This window comes from Psammomys obesus, unplaced genomic scaffold (assembly GCF_907164565.1).
Source record: "Psammomys obesus unplaced genomic scaffold, mPsaObe1.curated_primary_1811, whole genome shotgun sequence".
NCBI lineage: Eukaryota > Metazoa > Chordata > Mammalia > Rodentia > Muridae > Psammomys > Psammomys obesus.
Window position 1 is genome coordinate 1,247,832 of NW_026592368.1, and position 14,864 is coordinate 1,262,695.

A 14,864-nucleotide genomic window follows, 5' to 3' on the forward strand; every position below is an offset into this window, starting at 1 on the left:
TGTTTTGTTACACCAGCCAAGACACTAGACCTGAGAAAGATATTTTCCTGGCACAAGCAAGAAGAGCAAGAGTCCTTTCCAAACCAATGGTTTTCTTCAACAAAGCAAGCACTGGGATTTAATTTAGGGAATATAGATACTCAGAGTCATGCTAAATTAAGTCCTATTCTGAATGTGATCATAACATAAAATCGGAGAGAAAAAGGCACTCTTGGCTCAAGCCATGTGGAAATATATGTAAAAGTTTTAAAATGGACAGAAATGCCCCTAAGATGTTTAATTGTGACCACAAGTTATTAACTGAAAATGAAGTAAATGAGGCCATGAAACTAGATTGCTCAGGAGGCAATGCCATCTGGTAATCATAATGTCTGATCTATGAGATGTTTCAATGCTACAGTTCTCACTTACACAAAGGGCAGAGAACACAAATTCAGAAAACTTCTAACATCCCTGTGTACACTATCCCTCAGAAAAAATCTAACTTGAAATATAGTCTGCATTTTGAAATCATTTTGATACATGATATTTCTACATAGCCATGGCTGTTTTAGAACTATCCGTGGAGATGGGCATGGTGGCAGGCACCTGTAACCCCAGAACTCAAGGAAGAAGAGGCAGAGTTATGTGATTTTGAGGATGGCTGGGTCTACAAAGTAAGTCCAGAACAGCCAAAGCTACACAAGAAAATTGTGTCTCAAATACAAAGAAACAGAGAACACACTCTGTGGAACAATCTGGCCTCAGTCTCAGAGAGATCAGCCTGCCACTGAATCCTAGGTTTAGGATGACAGAGAAGCACTTCTTAGCCAAGCTATAAAGGATAAAATAAGATGTACAAAGGAACCATTTTCCTTTTAATGAGCAGCAATAAGTCTTCAAATTCTACAAATAATTTCTGTCATCTATAAGTGGCTACATTGCTTTTTTAATTTCATAATTTATAACTGGATATTAGACATATAATATAGGATAATCATACTAAAATCTGTACAGCTAAAGAAGCTAATTAAGAAGGCACAGCCTGGGTAAGATGCTCAATCTTCATTCAGAAAGGCAAATGGGATGGACATCAGAAAAGGGAGAAAACAGGGAACTGGACAGGAGCCTACTACAGAGGGCCTCTGAAAGACTGTCCAGCAGGGTATTAAAACAGATGCTGAGACTCATAACCAACCTTTGTGCAGAGTACAGGTAATCATATGAATGAAGGGGGAGATAGAAAGACCTGAGGGGACAGGAGCTCCACAAGGAGAGTACTAGAACCAAAAAATATGGGCACAGGGATTTTTGGAGACCCATATTCCAAACAAGGATCACGAATGGAGATAATGTAGTACCCATGACAGATTTAGCCCATTGCAGCTCAGTGTCCAAGAGGGTATCCTAGTAATGAGAACAGGGACTGTCTCTGATATGAACTCAGTGCCTGGCTGTTTGATCACCTCTGCCTGTGGGGGGAACGAGTCCACAGAGGAAGACAATGAAGACAGTCCAGATGAGACCTGATATACTAGGTTCAGATGGAAGGAGAGAAGTACCTCCCCTATCAGTGGATTGGGGGAGGAGCATGGAAGAGGGAGAGAGGATAGGACTGGGAGGGGATGAGGAAGGGTCTATAGCAGGGATACAAAGTGAATAAACTGTAATCAATAAAAATAAAACATTTTAAAATGCTGGAGTGTGTTTGTGTGGACATACATATGTTATGGTGTATACATGCTAGTGAGAGTACAACTTACTGCTATTTATTATCTACACCCCATATGTAAGTTCTTGACATGGAACACAACAGGTCTTTTGGCCAGTGACCACACTGGCCCTTATTTAGGCTGAAAAATTAGTTACGTATCTGCTGGTGCGTGAGTTTGCATATACAGCAGCCTGATTATAGAAACAGTAGAAAAATCTGTAGCAGTAATATGGACAACTCAGGGATTGAGCTCAAATCATCAGGCTTAGCAATAACTAAATTTACCCACAGAGACAATTCTCTGACATTCACTTGCAGTTTTGAGAAATTCTTAAGAAAAAGTCTTTACTCCTAAGAAAGAACCAACACGTTCCAAAACAAGACAGGAGTGTATAATTTTCATTTGCAAGTAGCATTTATTATTCAAATCATTTCATTTTCTTCCATCCTCAGATAATAAAATATTCATAATTGGAATAGAAGACAATATTGTACTGATGTAATTTTTCAAGTACGTTTTTTGAGTCTCAATGAGCTTAGTGGAGAGTGTTTGTGGTATGCAAAAGAGACACCATAAACTTGAATATCATATAACCATGACCAAAATAGACCCCATAGAGTATCACACACTCTTCATATCTGTCATAGCCTAAGAGTAAATATTCCATTACACACACAACATGGTTTTTTAAATAAATCTCATTGCTGTTACATTAACTATCACCTCTAGATAAATCTCTAAGAAGGCAATATTTCAAGATGATGTGCCATATAGTAAATATGGGAACATTTAGAAGCATGAAACTTCAAACAATATATACATACATATGTACACACATATTACTAAGCATCACTTAATTGTTGATATCCAAGCAAGGCTTAAAAACAAACATCTTAAATGAATTTGTGAAAACAAAAAAAGTACAAGTTCTCATAGACCCTTCCTTGAAAACTATGATCTCACATGGCCTGATATAAATAAGCAATGGACCACACAGAGGATGGGGATTCCATTCTATACATTGCAGCAGAAAAATAACTCTCACCAAATGGAAATGCCTTAGAATATGAACATCTGCCACAGAAGGAATATCAGAACCTAATAAAGTTCTGTGAATGGATTTGCCACACACACAACAAATTCAATACCTACTCCAATGTTTCAAAATTCAGAGCACAACCATAATTGGTGATCTCATCCATTACAATGAAGTGAACATGTTAAATAATTACTTCCTCCGAGGCTTTGATAAAAACAGATTCAAAATAGTTTCTTTTCTTGGAAATGAATACATTTATTATGTCCAAAGTAATAAACTCTTTTGCATAAATAAGATTTCTCTCTTCTATGAATGCTTTTCTACTTCCTGACATCAAGATGACATATTAAGATTTAAGATATTTACAGTACTAGATACATGGTTTTGTAGTTAAGACAAGTTCATTCCCAGGACCTAGGTCAGGTTTTTGACAACTTTCTATAATTCCTGGTATGAGAAAATCAGTGGGTCTAGTCTACTTGGAAACTAGAATGGACAGGCACATAAACACACAAAGAAAAACTGTTATCACGTAAGGGAAATTAAAATAAATTCTTAAATATATGTTTACTCATGAATGTTTTACTTATTTATACGAATGCTTATGCATTCGTTACTGAATTCAGGTGTTGAGGCAACTACAGGCTTATTTACAAATGTCTTCATCACAAATTCCTTCATGTAACAGAAATCAAACATGTAGGTCTGAAATTAGAGAAATGAATCCTTTTCAGTTGGTGGTATCATTTCGGAATTTTTAACAAAATGTATCCCTGCTGGAGAAAGTATGTTACTTGGGGTGGGCTTGATAGTTTTCAGGTGCATACCATCTGTAGTTCCCACTCACTGCTTCATGCTGCAGGTGGTGATTGTGAGCTCCAAGCTTCCTACTTTAGCTGCCATGTAAGACACTTGTGTTGCCCAATTTATAGTGATCCCATATCCTCTCAGGTCATAAGGCAAAGTAAACACATTTGGAAGTTGCCTTAGACATTGTGTTTGGTCACAGAAAATGCACTAATACACACACATAAATTTTACAACTGGATGATTTATTTCATGTAATTGAATTGAATTGTGAAATTAAAAAGGATTATCTTATTGTTTAAATTCATATGCCTTTGGTCCATATGAGATTTCAATTGGAAACAAAATAATGATGGATGTCATAAATGCATGCATACATTGTTGACACTTGTTAGCATTTCCCTCCAAAATAATCTAGTGTAATTAAATGCACGCTGGTGGGTCAAAGATCTGAAAAAAATCTTTTACTCTAATAGATGTTCTTCAGAATGAGTTCTTTTAGGTTCTCAAAGACTACTGTGATATGCAAAGGATTTAGGATGTAGCCCATACACTGAAGCTTTTACTCATATAATGGAAACATGAAGCAGAAAACTTTACCATACTGACTACATTCATGGGGTTTCTCTGCAGCATGACTTTTTCTCATCATTTCAAAGACAACCCCATGAAAAGGATTTACCACATTGCTTATTCAGCAGTATGTTTTCTTTTATGTATTCAGAGATAACTGTATTAAGAAAGGCTTTATCACATTGAATACATGTGTAAGGTTTCTCTCTACTATCTGTTCATTTGTATACTTGAAGATGACTTTGATGTGCAAAACATGTAAAAGCAAATTATGTGGGATCATGCAAAAGCAATTTGTCTTAAGTATTGCCTTTTAGATTCCAGCCTCCATTGATTTATAGGGTGAACATAAGTTTAAGTTCATAATCCCTAGGAAAGCTGTAGACTTCCCAATAGCTGACCGGCTTTAATTACTTAACTTTTTTTGCCCAAAACATGACTGTTCCATACAATGGTTTCTGGTACCCTAACATAATGACTGACCCAAACCACAGATTCTCTTTACTAAAACATACTATCTTTTCCTAACCACAAAAGAACAAATGAATATGATTGTTTTCACTGTTAAACCTACATTTTGCATCAGTTGACTTCCTCAATGACATAAACAAATCCCATATCCCTAAACCATGACTGATGGAAACAATTTAGTTGTAAAACTCTAAAGATGTTTATGATTTTCAAGCTCAGAACCTCTGTAACTTTCTGGCACATTGGATGGGTAGGCATCACAGTTCAGCTCCCAAGAAGATTATGTGGCCCTAATCAACAGTAGTGCCTGGATGAAAATAAAATTTTGTCATTAGTATTGACCTAGTATTTGAGTTGTATTGGATTCAGTGGACAAAAGAACACAAAAGCCTTACCATATTGATTATATTCTCAGATTTTCTCTCCATTTTGAAACTTTTATGATGATGTAGAATATAGATATGTGCAAAGGTCTCCCATTTTAACACATTCATAAATTTTCTCTCTGTATGAATTCTTTCATGATGACGAGGATTATACAAATGTGGAGTAGCTTCAACATGTAAATACACTCATAGTGTTTTGTTCCAGTATGAATTCTTTCATTACGTTGAAGACGATTGTGAACAGCACGTTTTCATTAGGACATGACAGCTATGTGAAAAGGCTTTACCACATAGGTTACATTAATAAGGTTTCTCTCAAGTGTGAGCTTTTTATGTATTAGGAGATAACTGTTATATGAAAAGGCTTTAACACATTTATTACAACCATAAGATTTCTCTCCAGTGTGGGTTCTTTTATGTATTAGTAGAATACAGTTATATGCTATTGCTTTACCACATTGGTTATATTCATAAGGTTTCTCTCCTGTATGTCTTCTTTGGCATAGATTACTATTATATCAAAATGCTTTATCACATTCGTTACATTCATAAAGTTTCTGTCCAGTGTATATTATTCTATGTACATTGAGAATATTATGGCATGCAAAGGTTTTGACACATTGGTTACATTCATAGGGTTTCACTACGGTAAGGGTTCTTGTTCAAGATGACTCTTACATAAAAGCCTTTATGATATTAGTTACATTCATAACGTTTCTCTCCAGTGTGAGTTCTCGCATGTATTAGAAGACTATTATGTCTAAAGGCTTTACCACATTGTTTGCATTCATAAGGTTTCTCTCCAGTGTGAGTTCTTTTATGTACTCGGAGATTACTGCTATGTGCAAAGGCTTTACCACATTGGTTACATTCATATGGTTTCTCTCCAGTATGAGTTCTCTTATGTAGCAGGAGACTTCTGTTACATGAAAAGGCTTTACTACATTGGTTACATTCATAAGGTTTCTCTCCAGTGTGAGTTCTTTTATGTACTCGGAGATTACTGCTATGTGCAAAGGCTTTACCACATTGGTTACATTCATATGGTTTCTCTCCAGTATGAGTTCTTTTATGTAGCAGGAGACTTCTGTTACACGCAAAGGCTTTATGACATTGGTTACATTCATAAGGTTTCTCTCCAGTGTGCGTTCTTTCATGTGATCGGAGATGACTGCCCTGTGCAAAGGCTTTACCACATTGTTTACATTTATAAGGTGTCTCTCCAGTGTGAGTTCTTTCATGTATTAGGAGATGACTGTTATGTCTAAAGGCTTTACCGCATTGGGTACATTCATAAGGTTTCTCTCCAGTGTGAGTTCTTTTATGTCTTAGGAGATGGCTATTACATACAAAGGCTTCACCACATTGATTACATTCATAAGATTTCTCTCCAGTGTGAGTTCCTTTATGTCTTAGGAGATTACTGTTAGATGCAAAGGCTTTACCACATCGGTTACATTTATGAGGTTTCTCTCCTTTGTGAGTCCATTTATGTCTTAAGACATGACTGTCATGTGCAAAGGAATTGCCATATTCATTACATTCATAGTGATCCTCAGCAATATGCATACTTTTATATGTTTGGGGACTCCTGTGATGTGCAAAGACTCTGTCATATTGAGTATCTTCAGGGGGGTTGTCTCCCCTATGACTGTTTTCATACCTGCAAAGATAATTGGCACATATGAAAGCTTTACCACATTCATTACACTAAAGAATCTTTTTGTCTATGTGACCTAATTTTTCAATTTGGTGTGAAGGTAAAGAGGAATTATATCTTGAGTTTTTATCATTACTTTTACATTCACAGTGTTCTTCTTCTCTAAGGGTTGTTTTGCATATTTCAAAATAAATGTGATGGTAAAAATATTTACTTGTCTCACATTTATATTATACTTTCTTCTATAATATGTTTTACCACAGATCTGTAGAAAACTGAAAGACCTCAGAGCTTTAACACACTGACTGGATTAATAAATTTCCCTATACTGTGCGCCATACTAAATATGCAAAGATAACTGTGACCAACTGAATAATTTCTTTATATTCCTAAAACTTACATTTTCTACAGTGTGATTTTGTGAGAATTCCTAATCAAGTTGCATAACCAGTTAATTGATATTTGTGTATAGTGTGTGAAAGTGTGTGAATGCTGATTGCTAAGTCAGCAGAGAGCTAAGGGCTAAGGATATCATAGAATTGTTAGTTCTATGGCTCATAACCTGTCCTATATTTTGTAAACATTTGTCCTTCCTTACTTATTCATTGGAAATAATAAAGAGCTAACAACTGATAGCAGGGTACAAAATGGAGGACAGAACTTCTGAGTGAGAGAGGGTTGCTGGGAAGAAGAAAGCAAATGACAGGCGGTTCACCAGCAGGCCAGTGAGGTTATAGACAGACATGAACATCAGCAAAGAGGTAGAGCTGGCCATGCATCAGGACACTGTGCTAGGTTTGTGTTAGGGATACAAAGGGTTCAGAATCTGCCCACTTAAATTGCCTAAGCTGAAAATATTAAAAGGCCCTGTTATAATTTGTACTTCTGGCAGCTCTGAATAGCCCATATAAAGCATATTAGGTAGAAATTTTTAAACATCTACTCAAAATGGGGACTACTATACCTTTTACTTGTTCTGGGTGGTACATTGTTTCTTTCAATATACATAAACTAACATGACTTGTATTCATTGTTACATATGATGTAACTATTAAAATAATAATTATAAATGACATGATTTCACGATGTATTCACACATTTGATTTTTGTTTATCACAGACATGTACTATAGGGATTATGGTTTTTCCACAACAACATTCTTGATTCTAAAAAACTGCCCTTCTCACAAAACTCAGTACCATTACTACAAGTATATGAGTAACCCCATTTTACTATGGACAAGTTGATTAGTATAATGTTTTGGATATACTTTCATCACCTATTTACTGTGAATACATTTGGCAATATCTTAGTTGTAGGAGACTAAACAAATTGAAGTTCTACCTCTAATGCTAATGAAGGTATGATTTAAACATTGATCTTGTGTAAGGTATGATTTCCTTGCATTCTTTCTTAGAGGAGTGCCTTGCAAACAAATATCAAATAACTAACATGGAGGGACATGGTTTAGTAACAAGTTATTCATCATCAATAAATACACTTAAAGTAGTACATTTACACTGTCCCTTCTCTTTCAAACTTCCAGAACATATCAAAATTTTCTCAGGACCATATTCATATCAGCTTACAATGAAAATTACCTTGCATGTTTTCTAGAACTTTGACAATGCTCTTCTATATTATGATTTTCCCAATTGCAGCCTAAAATACAGATACAGAAAATGTATGATTTATTATTGGAAATAAGACAAAATTTAAGTCATGATCTCTGGTCAATCAAAGAACCATTCACCTCATTCTTCCTCATCCTCAAGAGAAATTACAGAAGCACTTTGATAATGAATAATGAGTTTTCCCCATATTTTAAAAAGTAAGGAAAACTCGCTATCCTACCTATAGCAGTAAGGTTACTGTAGATCTCCAGCATTACATCTTTGTAGAGATTCCTCTGAGAAGGATCCAGCAAAGCCCACTCTTCTCGGGTGAAGTTCACATGCACATCATTGTAGGTCAATGCAGTCTAAAATATCCACACACATGTACAACAGAAAGCATGATACTTAGAATACTGGAAATGTATCCTTCATTTGCAATATTTTCAAAGTATTCTGGTGTTTCTACTTATTTTGTGACCCACAAGTTTTAATGAAATAAGTAACTCTTTTTAACAGGAAACTGAATAGTGAAGTTCACCTCTATTTTTTTCATTCTTTAACTAGGATACAGACTTGCAAGAGAAATGTCATTTAACACATAAAGAGAGAGAGAGAGTACACAGATCAACAATACTGAACCCACATAAGAGAAATAGTATAAACGATTCCTGACTCATAAAAATGGGCAGTCTGGGTGTATTTTCTGATGACTTTTCATTCCAAAATTACTCAGGAAACAGAGACTGGTGTATGTCATAGAGCTGAATGGTAGACTGCTCTATGCAATAAGTTCCAGGACACAATGGGGTATATAATATGATCCTGAATATGCAAAAATTAGTGAAACAAACAAGATAAAAACCTTAAAGATCTTTCTCAAGTTTCTACAAAGAATTATACATTCACTCCAGTTCTGCATAAATGTCTAGAAACCTGAAGTGCCTCATTTTAAACTTTAATATAAATATGATCTTTTAAAAATGAAATGTATGTTTGAACAATTACAAAAGGACAGATGAAAACATTAGCAATTTAAATGATGATCATAAATAGGCAACATGGGGGATGAAGGTATGGTTCAGTGGTTATGAACTGTTCTTCCAGAGGACCTGGGTTAAATTCCCAGCACCCACATGACAGCTAATAGCTGTCTGTAACATAAATATATTCAATAAAATACTCTTAACACAAATCAAAGATATAAACGATGAACAAATTGGCTTTATCTCAGGGATACAGGGATGGTTCAACATAGGAAAATCCATCAATGTAATCCACCATATAAACAAACTGAAAGGCCAAGAACACATGATCATCTTATTAGATGAGAAAAAGCCTTTGACAAAATCCAACACTCCTTCATATTAAAAGACTTGGAGAAATCAGGCATAAAAAGAATCAGGCACATAACATAATAAAGGCTGAAAAAAGCAAGCTGCTAGCCAACATCAAATCATCTGGAGAGAAACTTAAAGAAATTTCACTCATATGAGGTACAGGATATGGATGCCTTCCCTCTCCATATCTCTTCAATATACTCCTTACATCCTAGCTAAAGCAAGATACAAATTGGAAAGGAAGAATTCAAAGTATTACTATTCACAGATGATTTACTATTATACCTAGGTGACCCAAGAAATTCTACCAGAGAATTCCTACAGTTGATATACACTTTCCACAAAGTGGCTGGGAACACAATTAACTAAAATTTCATTATTCCTTTTTTATACAAATGAAAAATGGACTGAGAATGAAATTTCGAAAACATCCTAAACAGTAGCCACAAAAAACATAAAGTAAAAGACCTCTATGACTAGAATTGGAAGTCTTTAAAGAAAGAAACTGAAGAAAATATCAGAAGATGGAAAGATGTTCCGAAACTCATGCATATATAGGATTAACCTAGTAAAACAGCATTCTTTTTAAATTAATTACCCTTTATTAACTTTGTATTCCCCCTGTATCACACTTCCTTCTCCCCTCCCAAATACTTCCTTCATCCCCCTTCTGTAAAACATAATTCTTAAAAAAATGCAGTCTATGGGTTCAATTCATTTCCCAACAACATCCAAACATAGTTCTTTACAGACCTTGAAAAAGCAAATATTAACTTCAAATGTAAAAATAAAATACCCTTGATATACAGAACAATACTGTATAATTGGAATAAGGACAAAGAAATAAACCCACACTCTTATTGGAACTTTACTTTCAACAAAGAAGCCAAAATCATACAATGGACAGAAGACAGCATCTTCAACAAAGGGTGGTGCTCTAACTAGATGTCTGCATGTGGAAAAATGAAAATAGACCCTTTGTATCATCCTGCAGAAACTCAAGTCTAAGGGGATCAAAGACCTTCACATAACATCAGAGTTCTAAATCATTTAGAAGACAAGGTGGAGAAAACTCTGGAACTCATTAATACAGAACAACAACAGCACAGGCTCTGAGATCAACAATTAATAAATGGGATCGCAAGAAACTGAAAAGGACACTATCAATAGAACAAAACAGCAGTCAACAGATTGGGAAAATATCTACACCAACCCTACGACAGACAGAAAGGTAATTTCCAAAATATACAAAGAACTTAAGAAATTAAACACCAACAAATCAAATAAACCAATTTAAAAATGGGGTTCAGAGCTAAACTGAGAAGTCACAACAGGGGAATCTCAAAGGGCTAAGAAAGACTTAAAGAAATGATGAAAGTCCTTAGACATCAGACAAATAGAAATCAAAATGACTCTAAAATTCCATCTTATACCACTCAAATGGCTAAGATAAAAAACTCAAGTGACAACACATTCTGGTGAGGATGTGGAGAAAAGGGAACTTTCCTCCAGTGCTGATGGGAATGCAAACTTGTACTTCTCTGGTAATCAAACTGGTGCATTCTCAGAAAATTGGGAATAGTTCTACCTCAATACCCATCTATACCACTCCAGGGAATACATCCAAAAGATTTTCTATTATAGAACAAGGACATTTGTTCTACTATGTTCATAGCTGTTTTATTCATAACAGCTAAAAAGTGAAGAATGGATAAAGAACTACTAATACATTTACACAATGGAATACTCCTCAGTTATTAAAAATAAGAAATCATGGAAATTGCAGGCAAATGGTTCAAACTAGAAAACATCATCCTGAGAGAGGTAACCCAGACACAGAAACACATTGCTTATAAGCAGATATTAGACCTATAGTACAGCATAAACATTCTATAATTCACACACCCAAAAAAGCTAAGCAAGAAGGGTCCATGGGAGGTTGGCAGAATATCACTCAGAATAAAAAACAGGACAGCAGAAGTAGATGAAGAGAGGGAGCTGGGCAGAAGTTGGAATGGGGAGGGAAACAAATGTGGGTAGCAGATGTGGGGAGAATTGTAGTAGGACGTGCGAGGGCTGAGAACACAAAGGGAAACTGAGGGGGCTTCTCTTTGGAGTCATTTGACAGGGAAGTTTCATGAGAGGACCTGGGTGTGACTGGGTGTGACTCTAGCTGAGAATCCTAATGGAGGGGCCGGAGAAGAGAGACATGGAAAATTAAGTATGAAGTGACCACCTCTTAGCCAGTCAGGACTAGTGGAGAGAGGGAACAACAAATGGACAACAAAACCCACAATCCAAAAATTACCCTGACTACAAGAAGTTTAGGGATAATGACGGAACAAAGATTGAGGGAATGTCCAGCCAATAATTGGGCCAACCTGAGACCCACCCTACACTAGAGTGCCAGCCAATGAAACTGTAAATGTTGCTTTGCTAAGCTTGTAGAAAAGAGCCTAAACATGCCTGTTACCTCAGAGGCTCCACCCAGCATCCAATGGAGACAGATGCTAGAACTTGCAACTAAGCATGGGGAGGATCTCTGGGGGTCTTATGGAAGTACTGGGGGAAAGATGGAAGAACCCGAAGGGGATAGAAAGCCACAAGAAAACCAACAGAGAAAAGTAACCCAGACCTGGGGATGGGGGTTAAGAAAATGAGACATCAACTAAGGAGCATGCATGTTCTGACCTAGGCTTCTTGAACTTATCTGTACTAAGGGTGGTTTGGTCCATGTGGGTTGAGTGGTAAGTGGAGGGGACTGTTTCTAAAAGGAACTCTACTGCCCGCTTTTAGAAAATCTCCCCCTGTCAAGCGTGCCTTGAATGGCCTTAGTGGATGAGGATATGCTCAGTCCTGATGTGACTTGATGTGCTGCAATGGGTGATACAGGAAGACTAGGGCTCTATTTTTGAGAGAGGGGAGGAAGAAGGGTGAGGGTGGACTGAGAGCAGAGGAAGGAAGGATTACCCTTTGGATGTAAAGTCAAAAAACAAACTAATCTCTCTAAAAAATTTAATACACTCAGAGAGAGAGACAGAGGGATTGAAAGGTAATAACGGAGGAGGCTGTAGGTGGGACATGAAATAAACATAATAAATAAAAATGAAAAAGAATAATATTAATACATTCTCTGAAATATCCAGAGGGAAAACTGGCAACATGAGCTTGCCCATCAAATTAGAATGGTCAAAATAAACCTCCAAAACTGTCATCAAATCTTCATATATCTGTCATAGTCTAAGAGCACAGTCATATTATACATCTATAACATGCTTTTTGAAATTAATTATTGTGTCATTATATGGAATCTGTAGGAAATTCTCTTACAAGGCAGAACTTCAGCATGATGTGACATATAGTAATAAATGAGAACATAAAGATGTATGTAACTTCAAACAATAAATATATACGTACATACATTTTATTAAACATTTTAATATTAATGTTTATTAAGCATTTTAATATTAATGTCCAGGAGCAAAGTCACTTTTAGCATACCTTTTTTTTTTCTCCTAACCTGCTACTGGGCTGCTGTGATTGAATCCCCTAACCAGCAACATCTCAGGTCATGAATGTGTGTACTTTTTTGGCCCATCATTTTGAAAATCTAGAATAGAAACTCAAATTTCAAGAAAACTAAGGCAAAAATCAGGGTAAATATTGTTTCCTGTCTTGCTGTCTTGCTCTTGTTTCTTCATTGTCTCAGGCTCAGCTAGCTTTTTTATCCAGCCCAGGGCCACTTACTTAGGGATTCTGCCACCCTCAATTGAAGAACCTTCTATAGAAATCATCAGTCAAGGCAATCTCTCGTTTACATAGAAACCAGCCATTTTTTCATTAGTTTACTTACTTTTTCACCTTATAGCCTGCTCAAAGCTCTGTACCTCCTCTCCTGCTGTTATCATCCCCACCATCATCCCTCACTCCTCTTCTCCTTCTTCTCAAGAAAGGGGAGACTCCCCATAACAAATCTCAGCACATCAAGTTGCATACAGACTAAGTGCATCTTCTTCCACTGAGGCCAGAGAAGGCTTCCCAGCTAGGGCAAAATGATTCATAAACAGTCAACTGTGTCCATGTCACAGACAGCCCCCATTTCAGATTCTAGGTGACCAACATGAAGACAAAGCTGACCATCAGCTAGATATGTGTAAGTGTCTAGGTCCATTCCATGCATGTTCTTTGAATGGTGGCAACCAGAAATTTTAGGCTGGCATGCTGTGAACTGAATTTACCATGTAAAAAACCCACAGTATTATGAAACGCAGGATTATGAAGATATATTACAGACACAAAAATATGACTTCTGTACTTACTGTTCAGCAAAAATAATGAAGATTGCATACAATATTTGTGAAAGAATATAGCAAAAATTCCAAAACATAAGCCCAACAATATACTCAAGTTTTCATCAAGACACCTAAGGAAACTCAACCAAGAAAAAAATGTGAGGTAGACCAATGTTACCTATGATTATATACATATAGAAATTAAATAAACACAAACATCACAACTCCAACAAAAATAACTCAAAATAACCCCTACACTGTTCAAATTATGCTCTAGGTACTACTGACCTTATTTTCAAACAGAGTCCCCATGCTCTAGACCTGTCTCTCTAAATGGAGGCCACCAAAATGACAGGCTATGGCACTGTAGCCCTGCATGGCCCCCTAGTGATTGCAGGCAAATCCAGTCCCACTGATGCCCCTAAACAAAAAAATGTTAAATAATAATTTTATAACTGTTTCCTGCCACATCTATTATGGCACAAGCTGTGAAAAATGCCCTAATTAACTATATAACACAATGTGCATCTGTGGCACCTCTGCAGCTCAGAAAGTGCTTTTAACCCTGGAATTGAGTTCCTTAAGTCCCAGAAATTTGACCTTCATTCTTTCAAGTTGTCTTCCCACTTCGCACACATAAATAGGCAGCTCATTACATGACCCAAATGAGTAATTTTTAGAACTCAGCTGTGGTACAGGCTTTACCTTAAAATTTTGGGAATTTTAACCAAGAGGAAAGCAAAGTCATGCTGCTGGGAAGCAATAGACTGGGATCTATGAGACCCGTACCAATAAAGCTTGCCTTAGAAATATTTTTCCAAAAGGCTGAAGATGCAGCTGTTCTAGAATTAATATCTACCCCCACAGTGAAAGTACGCCATACATAATTAAATGGTTAAGTAAAAAAAAATCTCTTTAATAGTAGCATGTATCTAGCTGTACTTAATGCTATAAGTGAAGACAGCCTAAAACTGATTTTGTATTACATA

The 14,864-nt window shown here is 36.3% G+C and overlaps 1 protein-coding gene across 3 annotated transcripts in view; it reads right to left on the reverse strand.

Moving 5' to 3' along the window:
- Window positions 1-2,115: 2,115 nt before the first annotated feature.
- Window positions 2,116-14,864, reverse strand: part of LOC129681254 (zinc finger protein 431-like) — a 49,967-nt gene continuing 37,218 nt past the window's right edge. For 2 of the 3 annotated variants that reach the window (XM_055613163.1, XM_055613164.1), the window contains 3 exons: window positions 8,485-8,611; window positions 8,232-8,292; window positions 2,116-6,633 (listed from right to left, as the gene is read on the reverse strand). In XM_055613163.1, the coding sequence (XP_055469138.1) occupies window positions 5,667-6,633; window positions 8,232-8,292; window positions 8,485-8,611 (1,155 nt within the window). In that variant the 3' untranslated portion in view covers window positions 2,116-5,666. The remainder of the gene's footprint in view (window positions 6,634-8,231; window positions 8,293-8,484; window positions 8,612-14,864) is intronic. The other variant, XM_055613165.1, reaches the window with a different exon arrangement.